The 18,105-nt window shown below is 43.0% G+C and overlaps 1 protein-coding gene and 1 pseudogene across 1 annotated transcript; both read left to right on the forward strand.

The window, feature by feature from the left end:
- The first annotated feature begins 744 nt into the window (after positions 1-744).
- Positions 745-6,369, forward strand: LOC115691397 (ABC transporter A family member 2). Its single transcript, XM_030618017.2, has 16 exons — positions 745-1,185; positions 1,514-1,745; positions 1,850-2,019; positions 2,107-2,292; positions 2,395-2,490; positions 2,575-2,775; positions 2,902-3,061; positions 3,144-3,370; positions 3,552-3,669; positions 3,771-3,847; positions 4,021-4,110; positions 4,230-4,373; positions 4,465-4,767; positions 4,860-4,940; positions 5,514-5,690; positions 5,887-6,369. The coding sequence occupies exons 1-16, from the start codon at positions 817-819 to the stop codon at positions 6,151-6,153; spliced, it is 2,898 nt and encodes a 965-aa protein (XP_030473877.1). The 5' UTR covers positions 745-816; the 3' UTR covers positions 6,154-6,369.
- An 843-nt stretch (positions 6,370-7,212) lies between these two features.
- Positions 7,213-17,894, forward strand: LOC115691413 (uncharacterized; annotated as a pseudogene).
- Positions 17,895-18,105: the final 211 nt, after the last annotated feature.

Raw genomic sequence — 18,105 nt, forward strand, 5'->3', positions numbered from 1 at the left:
GGGTAGCTATCGGCAGGCCTCCGGCCTAGGAAGACCCCAAGAAAATCGCCTATGCTATGTCGAACATAAATCCACGATCGTATTTTTTTTTCTTCTGGAAATTGCAATCTGATATGTCAAGTATGAGTCGGCTCCACTGATCATTGAGTTGCGCATTGGATAGAGCCTGCTACCGCGAGCAACATGTAGTTCTCAACCCTAATAAAAGAGAGCGAACATCGACAAACACACATACGTGCTCAGATATCGAGACGAGATATAATTTCATCCCCCACACGAAATCTTCCACCGAAAAAAATAAAATAAAGAAAGATGGTCGAATTTTAAAGATCTTTCAAGATAGACCATATTCTACCTAGTGAATCAGTCCCGCTGAATTAACCAATTTTTTATCCAAAGAAGAAGATGCTTTGAAGGTTCCTAACTTCCCATCCTGACCAAAACTCGCGATCGCGATCGACGGCCACAAGTCCTCTCCGCATGACGCACGAGAACATCGCGTCGCACCACATCACATCACATCACATCTCCCTCTCGTTGACTTCGTCTGCTCTATTTTTTTACATTCAGACCAGCCAGTGGCACAACCCGTAAATCCCCGCCAACTCCAGGCCCCCTTTTCGACTCGGCCGTCGCTTTCCTTCCCACCAGAGAACGCGCCATTTTCAGCCGTGCCTCCCACCCGCTCCCCCCGAAAAGAGAAATTTCCCGTTATAAACACGCAAGGCAGGCAGGCAGGCGCACGCTCTCGAACTTGGACAACCGATCCAACCGAACAACAACATCAAAACTCCGAGGAAATTCGACTTTTCTCCCATGGCGTTGCGGAGCGGAGCGGGGCTGCTGGTCCAGCAGTACACGGCGCTGTTCCGGAAGAACCTGCTGCTGTCGTGGCGGAACAAGCGGGCCACCTTCCTCCAGCTCTTCTCCTCCTTCTTCTTCATCTTCCTCATCTTCTGCATCCAGGAGGCCATCGACGCCCGCTTCGCCCACTCCACCTCCTACAAGAGCGTGCCCGACCCGGAGCCCCTCCTCTCCCCGCCCATCCCGCCCTGCGAGGACAAGTTCTACGTCAGGTCCCCCTGCCTCGACTTCGTCTGGAGCGGCAACGCCAGCGGCGCCGTCGCGGCCATCGTGGCCGGCATTCGGAACAACAACCCCGGCAGGCCCATTCCCCAGAGCAAGGTGGGTTTGTCGTTTTTCTTCTTTTCTTTTTTATTTTTTTTATATAGATTTTCGGTCTTTTCTTATTGTGTAGTACTACTATGCCGGCATTACGGCGGCGGCGGCATTCTACTGTCCTGCGTATTTTACATGGCTTGGCTGTAGTACATAGAGGTTCTTTTGCGTAGTTTGTATTTCACCGTGGACGATGAAAGTGCTTTTGGTTAGAAAGCGTTAGGAGTGCCTCCCGAATTGGGTGGTAATTTGAACTCGTTTTGGCATCGAGACTTTGGGTGTACAATAAAGCTACGCGATCATTTGATGAACTGTGAGTCCTGTGTGTCTGAAGGTTTTGTCGTTTGGAACGGCCGAGGAAGTGGACGCGTGGTTGTACAGTAATCCTATGCGGTGTCCTGGAGCTTTGCATTTCACGGAATTGAATTCCAGTGTCATCCGGTACGGCATACAAACTAACTCCACTCCAGTTACGAAGCGAGGTCAATTTGAGGATCCCACTTTCAAGTTTCAGATACCTCTTCAGATTGCGGCTGAGCGGGAAATTGCGCGGTCTCTTATTGGAGGTATCCCATCCTCGTGTTGCTTCACTGAATGCTCCTGTATGCTCAATGAGATTGGACCTGTTCCTTTGTCGACCCATCGTGCCTACTAATATTTCACTTTGCAGATTCAAAGTTTAGTTGGGTTGTTGGGCTGAAGGAATTTGCACACCCTGCAATTGAGATTTTCTCTGCAGTCGCCACCGTGGGGCCAGCCTTCTTCCTTGCCGTCGCCATGTTTAGCTTTGTACTTCAAATCAGTTCTTTGATCACAGAAAAGGAGCTGAAACTCCGCCAGGTATATTGCCTTTGAACACTACTGGCTTGCAGAAACATCGTTATGCACATATAGAGCATTCACCTTCACTTTTTTATATTGTTGCAGTCGATGACCGTGATGGGCCTTTATGATACTGCCTATTGGCTTTCATGGCTCACTTGGGAGGGCATCATAGCGATCCTTTCTTCGTTGTTCATAGTCCTCTTTGGGATGATGTTTCAGTTTGATTTTTTCTTGAATAACAGCTTCCCTGTCGTGTTCCTGTTGTTCTTCCTATTCCAACTCAATATGGTACGATACCTCTTATGCCATGTTATAATGGATTATTTTATTTGAGGCGACATAGTGAAAGGACATGGCCTTATATCTTGACATGGTCTTCTCTGTTACTAGATTGGCTTTGCCTTCATGTTGTCAGCCTTCATTAGCAAGGCCTCTTCATCCACAACCGTGGGTTTCTCCATATTTATTATCGGCTTTCTAACTCAGGCAAGTTATCCTGACCACCCGATATTTTGGTAGTGTATTCAGAGTGATTTTTCTTTTGAGAATCTTTGCTTTTGGCTCTTGCAGCTTGTCACTGTGTTTGGGTTTCCCTACAGTCAAAGCTTCGGTAATGGTTTTCGAGCCGTCTGGTCGCTCTTTCCACCGAATCTCCTTGCCGAAGCTCTCAACCTTCTCTCTCAAGCAACTTCCACCCCCGGCGATCCTGGAATTAGCTGGAGTAGGCGTGCGAAATGCGCCCCAAACGACACAGAATGCGTGATATCAATTGTATGTCGTATCTCTGAAGTTCGAAAGTTTCTACATTAACAAATAGTCGTTCAAACCTCTGCTGAGCCGTTTTCTCTTCGTTTTCTTGTCATCTTACACCTTTTTTTGTCTACTCTTGTCTAACAGAACGACATCTATTTATGGCTTGTGGCAACTTTCTTTGTGTGGTTTATTTTGGCTATCTATTTTGATAATATAATCCCAAATGCATCTGGAGTGAGGAAGCCAATATTTTATTTCTTAAATCCTGGCTACTGGACAGGGAAAGGTGGAAGCAAAGTGGAAGGTAGAGATTGAAATTTCTGAATGTGAGGGCATGCTTCCTCCTTATACATGTTTTCATGACGTAGTCTTTCCTGCCTTGACAGAGGGTGGCATTTGTAGTTGCATTGGTTCAGTTCCCCCATCGGAGCATGTTACTCCGGATGACGAAGATGTTCTCCAAGAGGAAAGTATTGTGAAAGCACAAGCAAAGGAAGGCTTAGTTGACACTAATGTTGCAGTGCAGATTCGTGGCCTTGGGAAGACTTATCCTGGGACTACACAACTGGGTTGCTGTAAATGCAAAAGGACATCCACATACCATGCTATTAAGGTAACTAAGCAATTCCAGTCATCTGCACTTTTTTCCTATAGTAATTGCTCATCAACTTACGCGAGGTACCATTTCAGTACGAAATTATCAGATGACAGATGCAACATTAGACACGAGTGTCCTGTATAACTTGATTCATGCTCGGATAGGGTAACCGCTCTTACTTTTAAATTATCTGCAGGAGCTGTGGGTGAACTTTGCTAAAGATCAGCTGTTTTGTCTTCTTGGGCCCAATGGCGCTGGAAAGACTACAACAATAAATTGTTTGACAGGAATCACTCCAGTTACAGGGGGAGATGGTAATAGCTTTTAGTTGGCTATTTTCCTTTTGGCGTAGTACAATTTTTTTTTTTATTAATAACGTGGTGCATAACGTCATATTGCTGTCCTGTGTAAACAGCTTTGGTGTATGGTTACTCAATTGGAAATTCGGTTGGAATGTCAAACATCAGAAAAATCATTGGAGTGTGTCCTCAGGTTAACCTTTCTCCTCCATTTTTGTCACCGTTGCATCTAATTACAAACAGAAGAGGAGTATAATTCTGCTTCGTAGGTTTGGCTGGATTGCAATTGCCCTCCAAGCAGTTACAGTTAATTTTTTTGAATAAAACAAATGCACATCTGTTTTAAAAGTTTATTGTCAATTGCAGTTTGATATCCTCTGGGACTTGTTGACTGGTGAAGAGCATCTCTACCTTTTCGCAAATATTAAAGGGCTCTCCCCTGCTTCAATCGAATCGGTACATGCTCGTAACTTCCTCTATGTTATTGGAACTTGTGAATCTGCTTCTAATCCTACACTAGGAGATTATTTTCCTGTTTGTTTAATTTGATGATCCCATTTGAGTTTTCTGCCCAGGTGGTTGAAAAGTCACTGGCAGAGGTCAGACTAAAAGAAGCAGGCAAAGTGAGAGCCGGGAGCTACAGTGGAGGAATGAAACGTCGCTTAAGTGTTGCTATAGCTCTTATTGGTGACCCCAAATTAGTGGTTTTAGATGAACCCGTACGTGGACGACGTCCTGTCTTCTTTTCTCCTTAGTGACAAATGTTGTGTGTGCGGAGTATTCTGAAAGGTACTTTGTTTTCTGCTGCAGACAACAGGCATGGACCCAATTACAAGGAGGCATGTCTGGGACATAATAGAGGATGCCAAGAAAGGACGCGCTATCATCTTAACGACACACTCTATGGAAGAAGCTGATATTTTAAGTGACCGTATAGGAATAATGGCCAAGGGAAGACTTCGCTGCATTGGAACCTCAATCAGGCTCAAATCTCGCTTCGGAACAGGCTTTATTGCCAATGTAAGCTTCGCTGCCAGCAATGGTGCAAGTCCTCCTGGAGGAGATGTGGTTTCGACGGCTGATCAGGAGGCTGTGAAACGGTTCTTCAAAACTGTGAGTGAGCAGATAAGGCAGCTTTTTGTTCTCTATGGTGCAGCTTTCTCTTCTTTCTAGTGCCAATTTCTCACTCTCCTTTTCCTTCACAGCATCTGGATATTGTACCAAAAGAGGAGAACAAGGCCTTTCTGACTTTTGTCATACCCCATGATAGAGAAGCACTTTTGACGGTAATTAATCCCATCGCTGACTCCTATCCTTTTCAGGCTCTTCAAAAACCGTCTTTCTAGATGTTGAAAAGAATGGGGAAACAGTGCTGGAGATGCTGTTACAAGTTCTGTGAGATGTAGACAGCTACATTTCCTGGTCTAGCAGAATGATGTTCTTATAAATTCTCTCTCATCCGACATATGCATGGATATTGTATTGTCGCTGAAAAGTTAGAAATGCTCCTCTGTTGGAAGTTAACGCCCTTCTTATGAAGCACCATCAGTGGCAAGCTTTTCCTTGCCCCTAGTCAAGAGAATCATTTGCCAATTGCACCCGATATATGTTTTTGGGTTGAAAATGACAATTAAATGCTCAAGATTGTCATGGGAGCACTGAAATTCATTCAAGTGTAAACTTTTAACTTTTGTATCTTAAGGAGTGATCTATCACTGCTGTATAGATTCAGCCAATCTTTGAAATGCTAGTTTTCACATTGTTTTTGGTGAAGAACTTCTCGATGGAGATACCTAGATTGTTTTCCTCATAATAATCCTTTTTCGCTTTTTCTAACACGGCTTATATGCTTTCAACAGAAATTTTTTGCGGAGCTCCAAGATAAACAGGGAGAGTTTGGCGTAGCAGATATCCAGCTTGGTTTGACGACTCTTGAGGAAGTTTTCCTGAATATTGCAAAGCAGGCAGAACTAGAAAATGCCGCAGCTGAGCGACGCTTGGCGACACTAACTTTGACATCTGGAACCTCAGTCCAGGTGAGAAACTAAATACGAGGAAAATCATATAGAGTATAGGCTACAGCGTTGGTAAAGTTACTTTAAAATGTCATTTGTCCTTGAAGACTGTGTATTAGCCAGTCGTCTATTAAAGTTCTGAAGGACTTGTAAAAAACTGACTAAAAGTTCTTCAGCCTGACCAAAGCTTTTGTTCTTATACTGCAATTTGGTTCAGATCCCAGTGGGAGCTCAATTTGTGGGGATTCCTGGAACGGAATCAGCTGAGAATTCTAGAGGCGTCATGGTTGAGGTATATTGGCAGCAAGATGATTCTGGTGCTCTTTGTATTTCTGGACACTCTTCGGAAATGCCTATCCCTCCATCCGTTCAACTACCGGCTACTTCAGCAGCAAATATGCGCCGTAGTTTCTTGGGTCGCACAGGTCCAGTTCATGGGATTGTGCTGGACTCCGATCAAATAACTACCGCCTATCCTCAATAACATATTCTTCTGTAATTTTTGTCAGAGTGCCTGTAAAAGTTTACTTCTTCGATAGGGTACTACAACTACAATCAGCACTGTTAAGTTCAGCATCCTATAAAGTTGCTTCAGCTAGGAATTGGTCGCTCGATCGTATAGCTCTACAAAAGCTTTCTTTATCAATGTATTGAATTATTCTCCACAATATATAATAAAGTTTAATGCAGTTTCCCAACATTTATTTTGTTGTAAAAAGATGTGCTGTTTCGGAATATATTTGTTTCACATTTGGGCAGAAAATCAGCTTGATTATCTCCATCGAACAAGAAACAATTTCTGTTCCTTTATCAGTCTAGCTATTTACATTTTTCATTGGTTACTATTCGTCCGTTATGTTTTAATTGAGGGTAATTTGTCGAAGTTGTCAACAATCCTAAGTCACGTTTCTTTCATGATTTTTCTAAACCACGAACGAAATAAGAAGCATAGGTTCTTTCTTTATCTTCTTCATCGAAGAACTTAGAATAAGCTCTTGAGGGGAAAAATGAATAGAAAATAAAAGATAAAACACATCCATAACGTGCGATTTTTTTTATGTGAGCTCCAGATACATTCGTCTCTTAAATTACTCTTAATGAATAAGAAAGGTATCTTATGCAAATTGGAGACCTGAACTCAAATTACTGAGAAGCTTCAACTTGTCCTAGATTATATTCTATTTATGTCCTATCCTTTCTTTTGGTAAAACATGAGAACTATATTATCTGCGGGGTATATGGGTCATTTAACTGCCAGAATTGGCACTTGGCGGTACCAGTGCACATTCAAAGCCGTGGCTTCATTCCAAGGAACAAGTAAACCTTGTTTGGGCCACCAGTTTTTGAACTCGATGGCAACATCAGCAGTTTTAATGAATTAAAACCATTAGCTTCCATACACTCTACTAGGTTGAAGATCAACCTGAAAGTTTGAAAACCCTCTCAAGAAACTCCGCTTTAAGTAGTTGCTGTCACTGGAACAGCAAAAAAAGTTAGTCCCTTCCCCTACAGATCGACACCCTCAAAAGAAAATAAGTTGTCAATGGACTTGGTGCAAACGGGGTTGCCACTGTTATACCAGCAATTCTGGGCACTTGTGAAGAAGAACATGTGGCTCTCATGGAGGAGCAAGAGGTCAACTTTCCTCCAGCACTTTTCTTCCCTCTTCTTCATCCTCACCATGTTCCGCATAAAGAAGACTTGGGACTCTTGCCTTCTCTCCAGGACCATGTTGAGGATGTGTTTGATCCTGAGCCTCTAGTCATGCCTCCAATCCCTCCATGTGAGGACAAGTTCTTCATCAGACACCCATGCTTCGACTTTGTTTGGAGTGGGAATGAGAGTGCAAGAATTGTGGGCATTGTGAGTGCCATCATTGCGAATAATCCCGGCCGTCCAATCCCTTCGAGCAAGGTAATGAATTATTATCACTCTCCATGTTCTTGGCTCTCTACTAAAAGTTCTTCATTGGGCATATACTCTTTTTATTCTGCGACAAAAAAATGCTTTTAGCACACATTCTTGGAGGAAAAAACTATATTTGGAAGAGATAGTTATATAATGACTGATGAGAAAAAAATTTTCGAAAAAATATTGAGTAATATTAGTGCCTTTCGAATTGGGTGTTAATTTATACATGTTTTGAAACTGGAACTTCGATTTTCAGTAGAAATGCTGTATGATCAGAATATGAATTGTGAGTTCTGTATATCTGAAGGTTCTATCATTTGGAACGACCGAGGAAGTGGATGCGTGGTTGTATAGCAATCCTATGCGGTGTTCCAGAGCTGTGCATTTCAAGGAAATGAATGCCAGCATCATCTGGTATGGCATACAAACTAACTCTACTCCACTTTTTAAGCGAGGGCACTTTGAGGATCCCACCTTTAAGTTTCAGATACCACTTCAGATCGCGCCTGAGCGGGAAATTGTGCGGTCTCTTATTGGAGGTTTCCAATCCTCATGTTGCTTCACTAAATAGTCCTGTATGCTTGAAGAGATTGGACCTGTTCCTTTGTTGACCCGTTATGCCTCCTGATATGTCATTTTACAGATTCAAACTTTAGTTGGGTTGCTGGGCTGAAGGAATTTGCACACCCTGCAGGTGAGCTTTTCTCTGCAGTTGCCACTGTGGGGCCAACCTTCTTCCTTGCAATCGCCATGTTTAGCTTTGTATTTCAAATCAGTTCTTTGATCAGAGAAAATGAGCTGAAACTCCGCCAGGTATTTGCCTTTGAACACTACTGGCTTGCAGAATCTTAACATTGTTATGCACCTATAGAGCGTTCACCTCCACTTCTGTTGCAGATGATGACCTTGATGAGCCTTTATGATACTGCCTATTGGCTTTCATGGCTCACTTGGGAGGGAATGATAGCCATTCTTTCTTCTTTGTTCATAGTGCTCTTCGGGATGATGTTTCAATTTGAATTTTTCTTGAGCAACAGCTTTGCTGTCATGTTCCTGTTGTTCTTTTTATTCCGACTCAATATGGTAAGATGTGTCTTATGCCACGTTATTATGGATTATTTTATTTGAGGCAACATAGTGAAAGGACATGGCCTTATATCTTGACATGGTCTTCTCTGCTACTAGGTTGGCTTTGCCTTCGTGTTGTCAGCCTTCATTAGCAAGGCCTCTTCATCCACAACTGTGGGTTTCTCCATATTTATCATCGGCTCCCTAACTCAGGCAAGATATCCTGACTACCTGATATATTAATATTGTATTCAGGTTGATTTTATTTTGAGAATCATTGCCTTTGGCTCTTGCAGCTTGTCACTGCATTTGGATTTCCCTGCAGTCAAAACTTTGGTAATAGTTACAGAATCATCTGGTCACTCTTTCCACCTAATCTCCTTGCTGAAGCTCTCGTGCTGCTTTCTGATGCAACTTCCACCCCTGAAGATCCTGGGATTAGCTGGAGTAGGCGTGCAAAGTGCGCATCAAATGACACAGAATGCGTGATATCAATTGTGTGTAGTGTCTCTGAAGAACATAAGTTTTTACATCAAATACTCAGTTAAATCTCTGCTGAGCAGTTTTCACTTTGTTTTCGTATCGTCTTACATCAGACTAAGGCACATTCACCTCTTTGTTCTACTCCTGTCTAACAGAATGACATCTATATATGGCTTGTGGCAACTTTCTCTGTGTGGCTTATTTTGGCTATCTATTTTGATAATATTGTTGGGTTTATTATTTATTATAATGTTAGCAAGTTGGGATATTTCTGTAATTGTGCTAGGCTTAAAATTAAGCCTATATATATACTTCTTGTGTTTTTTTTGTAACTTAACAAAAATGGAAGAGAGAAAAACTTTTTCCACGTGGTATCAGAGCATTGGCTCTCTTTTCTCTCTCTCTCTTCGTCTCCTCCAGCTCGTGCCCTACCCATGCGAGCTCTCCTTCTCGCCTCCAGCTGGTGCGACTAAGCTGCTCCAGCTGGTGCGACCTGCTCCAGCTCACTTGGCGGGAGAAGTGAGCCCGGTTGAAGTTTCGGGTCGCGCTCATTTCTCGCCTCCAGCTTGTGCGACTGAGCCGCCTCCCTCTCCTGTTCGCCGCGTGCTCAAGGCCGATCGTGGTCCTCAACTTCGTGTGGAACCTGGTCTTCGCGGTGGTCGTGCTCCTGTCCGCCTTCAAGGAGAGGTCGTCCACTCCTCTAAGGCTGTGGCTCTGCGGATGATTAGTCAAAGATCACGTGGGTTCTGGCGTTGAAGGGATTTTCAAAGCTAACTGTGAAGCAGTTCTTCATGTGCGCTGAGTACCGGCGGAGGGACGGGGACGATGAGCTTGTGGGTGTGAGCGGACTGTCGCGGCTGCCGAGTCGCAGCAGGTGAGGCCTCGATTCGTGTCTTCTGAGACGTTACATTGGTGTATTGCCCGTGTTGTTGTTGTTCCGAGCTGAAAATTGAAGCTTTATGGGTTGTAAGGACTCGTTTAATTGTTATTGTGGTGTCATTTTGAATCGATCAGTGAGTTTTTTATGAGGTGATCAATCTATGTATGACAGTAGTAGTTGGCTAAGGGATATTTGGAAGTGGTGTTGAAGACAGATTTTTGTTGGGGGTTTTCGATTAGTCAAATTTGTGGATATGTCTACGGATCCAGCAACCTCTCCGTCTAATGTTTCAGGGGTGATCCCTCCTAATGCTACTTCTAGTTCAGGGTCTTTTGGTACCTATCAGAGTGGTACTCATGGTATGACAGGCTTACACACTACCTTGGTTAAGTTGGATGGTACCAATTATCCTACTTGGTCAATGGCTCTTTCTACTTTTATTTATGCTAATCGTCAGTCTAGATGGCTTGAAGAGGAACCACCGGCAGATCCAGCTAGTCAAGAAGAATGGAAGGTCACTGATGCTGCATTGCGTACTCTTTTATGGGGTAGTATGGCTGAATCTGTCCGCCATATTTTCATGGATTGTACGACAGCCTGTGAGGTATGGACAAAATGTGCTCTACTCTATTCTGGACAGAATAATATGAGTCGAGTTTGTGATATGTGGGAAGCTTTATTTGAAGCTAAAATTGGTGATGCCGGGTTGGGAGAGTATTATGCTCGTTTTTCATCTTTGTATCAACGTCTCAAATCCTACCTTCCACCGGCTACCACGGTTACTCAAATGCAACAACGAGAAGCGAATATGGTGGTAGTCCTCTTCCTCCGAGGTCTTGGTCCAGGTCACAATGCCCTTCGGCAACAGATTACTTCTTTGGACTCTCTACCTTCTATAGAAGAAGTGTACTCTTGAGCTGCTCGTTATACTTCGAGTCCCCAAACTTTAGTTATATCACACAGTAGTGCTATGGTGGCTCGTGGTGGTCAAGGAGCTCGTGGTCGTGGTCGTGGTGTTCAGGGCCGAGGTGCCCCTCGTGGTGGTGGTAGTAGCGGTTCTAAAGGAGCTAATGGGGTCGTTTTTGTACTCATTGTCAGCATACAGGACATGCTGCTAATTATTGCTACGACCTCCATCCTGAGCTACGGGGTCTACATGTTTCAGCTCCTTCATCTAGACCACCGTCTGGACAGAATATAGTACATTTGACTCGTGCAGAATATGATGAGCTGATTAGGGCACGACAGCTTGATGTTCCTTCAGGTCCAGTTGCTACCTTGGCACACCGCAATGATCCTACTTGTCTCGTCCACTACAGCGACCCCTCGTCCTTGGGTTATTGATTTGGGTGCCACTCATCATATGACTGGTGATTAGCATCTTCTTACCTCAACCTCATCAGCTTCGTCCACGTCAATCACTTTGGCAGATGGTTCTCAGTCCAAAGTGACAGGTTTAGGTTGTGTATCTTTTAGTTCGTCTTTGTCCTTACCATTTGTTTACCATATTCCAAACTTTCCTCATAATCTACTATCTGTCAGTTCTCTTACCCGTGAACTTGACTGTGATATTATATTTTCTTCTTCTTTGTGTGTTTTTCAGGATCGGAAGACTGGACGCCAAATAGGTGGTGGGCGTGAGGCTGGTGGATTGTATTTTTTGGATCCCGAGATTTTTGCTGTTGCCACTACTGTTCAAAAGAAGGCTGTAGATGACTCCTATCGATTACATTGTCGCCTTGGTCACCCCTCAGCAGACGTACTCCGACTTTTTCCTTTTGTCTAGTTCTAGTCTTCAGTTTGATTGTGAAACATGTCAGATGGGGAAACATCATCGTTTGTCTTTTCCCCCTCGTGTTTTGAGTCGTGCGTCTCAGCCATTCGAGCTAGTCCACTCCGATATTTGGGGTCCTAGTCGGAGTCTTCTTTTGGTTTCCGCTATTTTGTAACCTTTGTTGATGATTGTACTCGTACAACTTGGTTATATTTAATCAAAGATCGTACCAAAGTATTTTCTTCTTTTCGCTATTTTTATAATGAAGTTCGTACTCAATATGGCTATCCTGTTAAGTGCTTGCGCACTGACAATGCTCGTGAATATTTTTCTTCTTCTACCTTTATTCCATTTCTCGCGTCGCATGGTATTTTACATCAGAGTTCTTGTGCTCACACTCCGCAACAAAATGGGATTGCTGAACGAAAGAATCGTCATTTGTTGGATGTTGCTCGTTGTCTTCTTCTCCATACCCATATGCCTAAGTCATTTTGGAGCTATGCTCTTCTTACAGCATGTCATCTTATTAATCGTCTTCTGTCCTCTGTGTTGAAGGGAGCTATCCCTTATGCTCTTTTTCATCTTGATCGTCCTTTGTGGTCTGTTGTTCCTCGTATTTTTTGGTGTGTCTGTTTCGTTCATTCTTTGTCTCCTGGATAGGATAAATTATCACCTCGTGTTGAAAAATGTATATTTGTCGGTTACTCCCGTACTCAAAAGGGATATGTCTGTTATAGTCCTACTCGCCGTCGGGAGTGTGTTTCTGCTGATGTAACTTTCTTTGAGGATCAAGCATATTTTGGCAATGTTTCTCCTCAAGCGCCATTAATGATGGATCTTCTGCCACCTTCTGGACCTTATCAATCGTTGCCGTGTACTCCGACTGCTTCTCAACCAGAACCACCGCTTGTTCCTTCTACTAATGCTCCGCCAGGATTACCTAGATCAACTCCACTTCAAGTCTACAGACGTGGTCCTCGCCCTATTTGGGGTCGTGCCTCTCCACCAGCAAACGTCCCACCACCACCTCTGGCACCGGCTTCTGATCCTCTTCCACCAACTCTTGCTGATTCTCCTATTGCTCATCGTACTCAGTCTCGGTATCCTCTTTTTCATTATGTATCTTATCATAATTTAACCCCTCAGAAGTCTCTCTTTGTGTCATCTCTTGCATCTGTATCTGTGCCCAGTAGTGTGCAGGAGGCTTTGGCCCATTCTGGTTGGGCTAGTGCTATGGAGGAGGAGTTGGCTGCATTGCATCATAATAAGACCTGGGAGTTGATCTCTTTGCCTCCTGACAAACAATTGGTGGGTTGTCGTTGGGTCTTTGTCGTCAAACACCGTCCTGATGGTTCAATTGAGCGTTTGAAGGCGCGTCTTGTTGCGGAGGGTTGTACTCAAACTTATGGTATCGACTATGATGAAACCTTTTCTCCGGTGGCCAAAATTTCTTCCGTCCGTATCATTATTTCTTTGGCTGCCCGGTTTAAGTGGACTCTTTATCAGCTTGATGTCAAAAATGCATTCCTTCATAGTGATCTTCACGAGGAGGTTTATATGGAGCAACCACCCGGGTTCGTTGCTTAGGGGGAGAAGGTGTGCCGGCTGCGAAAAGCCCTGTATGGACTTAAGCAATCTCCTCGTGCTTGGTTTGGCCGCTTTAGTGACGCGGTTATTACTTTTGGCATGCATCGGTGCAGTGTGGATCACTCCGTGTTTAGTATGTCATCTTCAAAGGGGTGTGTTATTCTTCTTGTTTACGTTGATGATATTATTGTTACTGGGAATGACGTAGAAGGTATATAGTGCCTTAAGCAGTTTCTACAGAAATAGTTTAATACTAAAGACTTGGGTCGTCTTCGATATTTTCTTGGCATAGAGGTTGCCTATACTAATGACAATATCGCTCTCTCTCAGCGAAAGTATACTCTCGACATTCTGAAGGAGGTGGGCTTGCATGACGCTAGGCCTAGTGACACACCTATGGACCCCGAGGTGAGGCTTGATAATGAACACAGAGAGCTTCTTCATGATCCCGAGAAGTATCGTCGGTTAGTAGGCAAGTTAAGTTATCTCACTATTATTCGTCCAGATATTTCCTTTGCTGTTAGTGTGATGAGTCAATTCATGAGTTCTCCCCGTACTACTCACTGGCAAGCCATTCTACACATTGTTCGCTATTTGAAGGGAGCTCCAGGTCAAGGACTTGTGTTCCATAATCGGGGTCATCTTCATATAGCTGGTTATTCTGACCCTAAATCTTTGGAGGTGACAGCATACTCTGATGCAGACTGGGCCGGTTGCCCTGTGGATCGTCGGTCTACTTCTGGATACTGTGTCTTTGTTGGTGGCAATCTTGTGTCATGGAAAAGTAAGAAACAATCTGTTGTTTCTCGATCTAGTGCAGAGGCCGAGTATCGTGCTATGGCTAATGTTACAAGTGAACTTCAATGGGTTCGTATGTTGTTGACTGAGATTGGACTACCTATGACTGGATCATCTACTCTTCATTGTGATAATCAATCTGCTGTTCACATTGCTAGCAATCCAGTGTTTCATGAACGAACAAAGCATATAGAGATTGATTGTCACTTTGTTCGGGAAAAGGTGAATCGTGGTGATATACGGTTGGTGCACACATGATCTGAGGAACAACTAGCAGACATTTTCACCAAACCTCTTCGACGTGGACGAGTTTCATACATTTGCCATAAGTTAGGCCTTTTTGATATGTACTCCCCAACTTGAGGGGGAGTGTTGGGTTTATTATTTATTATAATGTTAGCAAGTTGGGTTATTTCTGTAATTGTGCTAGGCTTAAGGTTAAGCCTATATATACACTTCTTGTGTTTTCTTTGTAACTTAACAAAAATAGAAGAGAGAGAAAGCCAACTTTTTCCACAAATATAATCCCAAACGCATCTGGTGCGAGGAAACCGATGTTTTATTTCTTGAACCCTGGCTACTGGATGGGGATTATAGTTTGAAATTTCTGATATGAGGGAATGCTTCCTCCTTCTACATGTTTTCATGACACTCTATCCTGTCTTGACAGAGGGTAGCATTTGTAGTTGTATCGGTTCAGTTCCCCCATTGGAGCATGCTATTCCAGGTGACGAAGATGTTCTCGAAGAGGAACGTATTGTGAAGGGACAAGCAAAAGAAGGCTTAGTTGAACCTAATGTTGCAGTACAGATACGTGGCCTTGCGAAGACTTACCCTGGGACTACCAAATCGGTTGCTGTAAATGCAAAAGAACATCCGCTTATTATGCTATTAAGGTAACTAAGCACTTATAGCTATCTGTGCTTTGTTCCTCTAATAATTGCTCAACTTATGTTGTACCATTTCGGTACGAAATTATCAGATGAGAGGTATGAGACTAGCCACGGGTATCCCATGTGACTGGCTTTATGCTTGGATAGAGTAACCGCAATTACTTTTAAAATTATCTTTAGGGGCTGTGGGTGAACTTTGCTAAAGATCAGCTGTTTTGTCTTCTTGGACCCAATGGCGCTGGAAAGACTGCAACAATAAATTGTTTGATGGGAATCACCCCAGTTACAGGGGGAGATGGTAATAGCTTTTACTTGACTATATTCTTTTTGTATAGCATAACAATTTTATATCAATAACGAGGTGCATAATGTCATATTGCTGTCTTGTGTTAACAGCTTCGGTGTATGGTTACTCAATCAGAAATTCGTTTGGCATGTCAAACATCAGAAAAATCATTGGAGTTTGTCCTCAGGTTAACCTTTGTCCTCCGTTTTTATCACCTTTGCATCCAAGTACAAACAGAAAAGGAGCATAATTATGCTACGTAGCTACTGTAGTATTGCAATTATCCTAGAAACTTTTTGTTGATTGCAGTTTGATATCCTTTGGGATTTTTTGACTGGTGAAGAGCATCTCTACCTCTTTGCAAATATTAAAGGGCTCTCTCCTGCTTCAATCAAATCAGTACGTGCTCCTAACTTCCTCTATGTTATTGGAACTTGTGAATCTGATTCTAATTTTACACTAAGAGATAATTTTTCCTTTTTGTTTACTTTGATGATCCCATTTGAGTTTTCTGCTCAGGTGCTTGAAAAGTCACTGGCAGAGGTCAGACTAACAGAAGCAGGCAAAATGAGAGCTGGGGGTTATAGTGGAGGAATGAAACGTCGCTTAAGTGTTGCTATAGCCCTTTTTGGTGACCCCAAATTAGTGATTTTAGATGAACCAGTGCGTTGATGACATGTTATCTTCTTTTCTGCTAAGGGACATATGTTTACGTGTGTGGAGTATTCTGAAAGGTATTTTGTTTTCTGGTGCAGACTACAGGCATGGACCCAATTATGAGGAGGCATGTCTGGGACATAATAGAGAATGCCAAGAAAGGATGCGCCATCATCTTGACAACACACTCGGTGGAGGAAGCTGATACTTTAAGTGACCGTATAGGAATAATGGCTAAGGTAGACTTCGCTGCATTGGAACCTCAGTCAGGCTCAAATCTCGCTTCGGAACAGGCTTTAGTGCTAATGTGAGCTTCACTGCCAGCAATGGTGCAAGTCCTCCTGGAGGAGATGTGGTTTCTACGGCTGATCAGGAGGCTGTGAAGCAGTTCTTCAAAACTGTGAGTGAGCAGATACAGCAGCTTATTGGTCTTTGTAGTGCAGCTTTCTCTTCTATCTAGTGCCAATTTCTCACTCTCCATTTCCTTACAGCATCTGGATATTGTACCAAAAGAGGAGAACAAGGCCTTCCTGACTTTTGTTATACCCCATGATAGAGAAGCACTTTTGACGGTAATTAATCCCATCACTGACTCCTAACCTTTTCAGGCTCTTCAAAAATTGTCTTTCTAAATGTTGAAAAGAATTGGGAAACAGTGCCGGAGATGCTGTTACAAGTTGTGTGAGATGTGGACAGCTACATTTCCTGGTCTAGCAGGATGATGTTCTTGTAAAGTCTCTCATTTGACATATGCATGGCTATTGTATTGTCACCGAAAAGTTAGAAATGCTCCTCCGTTGGAAGTTAACACCCTTCTTATGAAGCACTGTTGGTGGCAAGATTTTCCTTGTCCTTAGTCAAGAGAATTGTTTGGCAATTGCACCCGATACATGTTTCTGGGTTGAAAATGACAATTAAATGCTCAAGATTGCCATGGGAGCACTGATTATCATTCAAGTGTAAACTTTTAACTTTTGTATCTTAAGAAGTGATCTATCACTGCTGTATAGATTCAACCAATCTTTGAAATGATAGTTTTCACATTACTTTTGGTGGGGAACTTCTGTATGGAGATTATCCAAATTGTTTTCCTCATAATACTCCTATTTCGCTTTTTCTAACACAGCTTATAAGCTTTCAACGGAAATTTTTTGCGGAGCTCCAAGATAAACAGGGAGAGTTTGGCATAGCAGATATCTAGCTTGGTTTGACGACTCTTGAGGAAGTTTTCCTGAATATTGCAAAGCAGGCAGAGCTAGAAAATGCTGCAGCTGAACGCAGCTTGACAACACTAACTTTGACATCTGGAACCTCAGTCCAGGTAGGAAACTAACTACGAGACAAATCCCACACAGTATAGGCTACAACGTTAATGAAGTTACTCCCAAATGCCATTTGTCCTAGAAGACTGTATTAGCCTGTCTATGAAAGTTCTAAACGGCTTGTGGAAAACTGACTAAAAACTTCGTCAGCCTGACAAAACCTTTTGTACTACAATTTGGTTCAGATCCCAGTGGGAGCTCGATTTGTGGGGATTCCCAGGACAGAATCTGCTGAGAATCCTAGAGGCGTCATGGTTGAGGTGTATTGGGATCAAGATGGTTCTGGTGCTCTTTGTTTTTCTGGACACTCATCAGAAATGCCAATTCCTCCATCTGTTCAGCTACCAGCCACTTCAGCAGCAAATACGTGTTGTCGTTTCTTGGGTTGCATGGGTCCAGTTCACGGGATCGTGCTGGACCCAGATCAAATAACTACTGCCTATCCTCAATAACATTTTCTTCTGTAATTTTTATCAGAGTGCCTGTAAAAGTTTACTTCTTCGATAGGGTACTACAACTACAATCAGCACTCTTAAGTTCAGCATCCTATAAAGTTGCTTCAGCTAGGAGCCGCTCGATTGTATAGCTTTACAAAAGGTTTCTTGATCAATATATGGAATTCTTCTCTACAAGATATAATAAAGTTCAATGCAGTTTCTCAACATTTGTTTTGTTGTAAAATGACGTGCTGTTTAGGAATATATTCAGTTCACATTTAGGAAGAAAATCAGCTGAATTATCTTCATCGAACAAGAAATAATTTTTGTTCCTTTATCA

Source organism: Syzygium oleosum, unplaced genomic scaffold (assembly GCF_021117445.2).
Source record: "Syzygium oleosum isolate NSW1041296 unplaced genomic scaffold, Sole_v2.1 Sole_v2.09, whole genome shotgun sequence".
Taxonomy (NCBI): Eukaryota; Viridiplantae; Streptophyta; class Magnoliopsida; order Myrtales; family Myrtaceae; genus Syzygium; species Syzygium oleosum.

Excerpts from the sequence above, each read along its gene's own strand:
- LOC115691397 (XM_030618017.2), top strand. The coding sequence starts at position 817 with ATGGCGTTGCGGAGCGGAGCGGGGCTGCTGGTCCAGCAGTACACGGCG. Across the intron at positions 3,062-3,143 it reads AGGTGGAAGCAAAGTGGAAG|AGGGTGGCATTTGTAGTTGC; the intron begins GTAGAGATTGAA and ends CTGCCTTGACAG. Across the intron at positions 3,371-3,551 it reads CCACATACCATGCTATTAAG|GAGCTGTGGGTGAACTTTGC; the intron begins GTAACTAAGCAA and ends AATTATCTGCAG.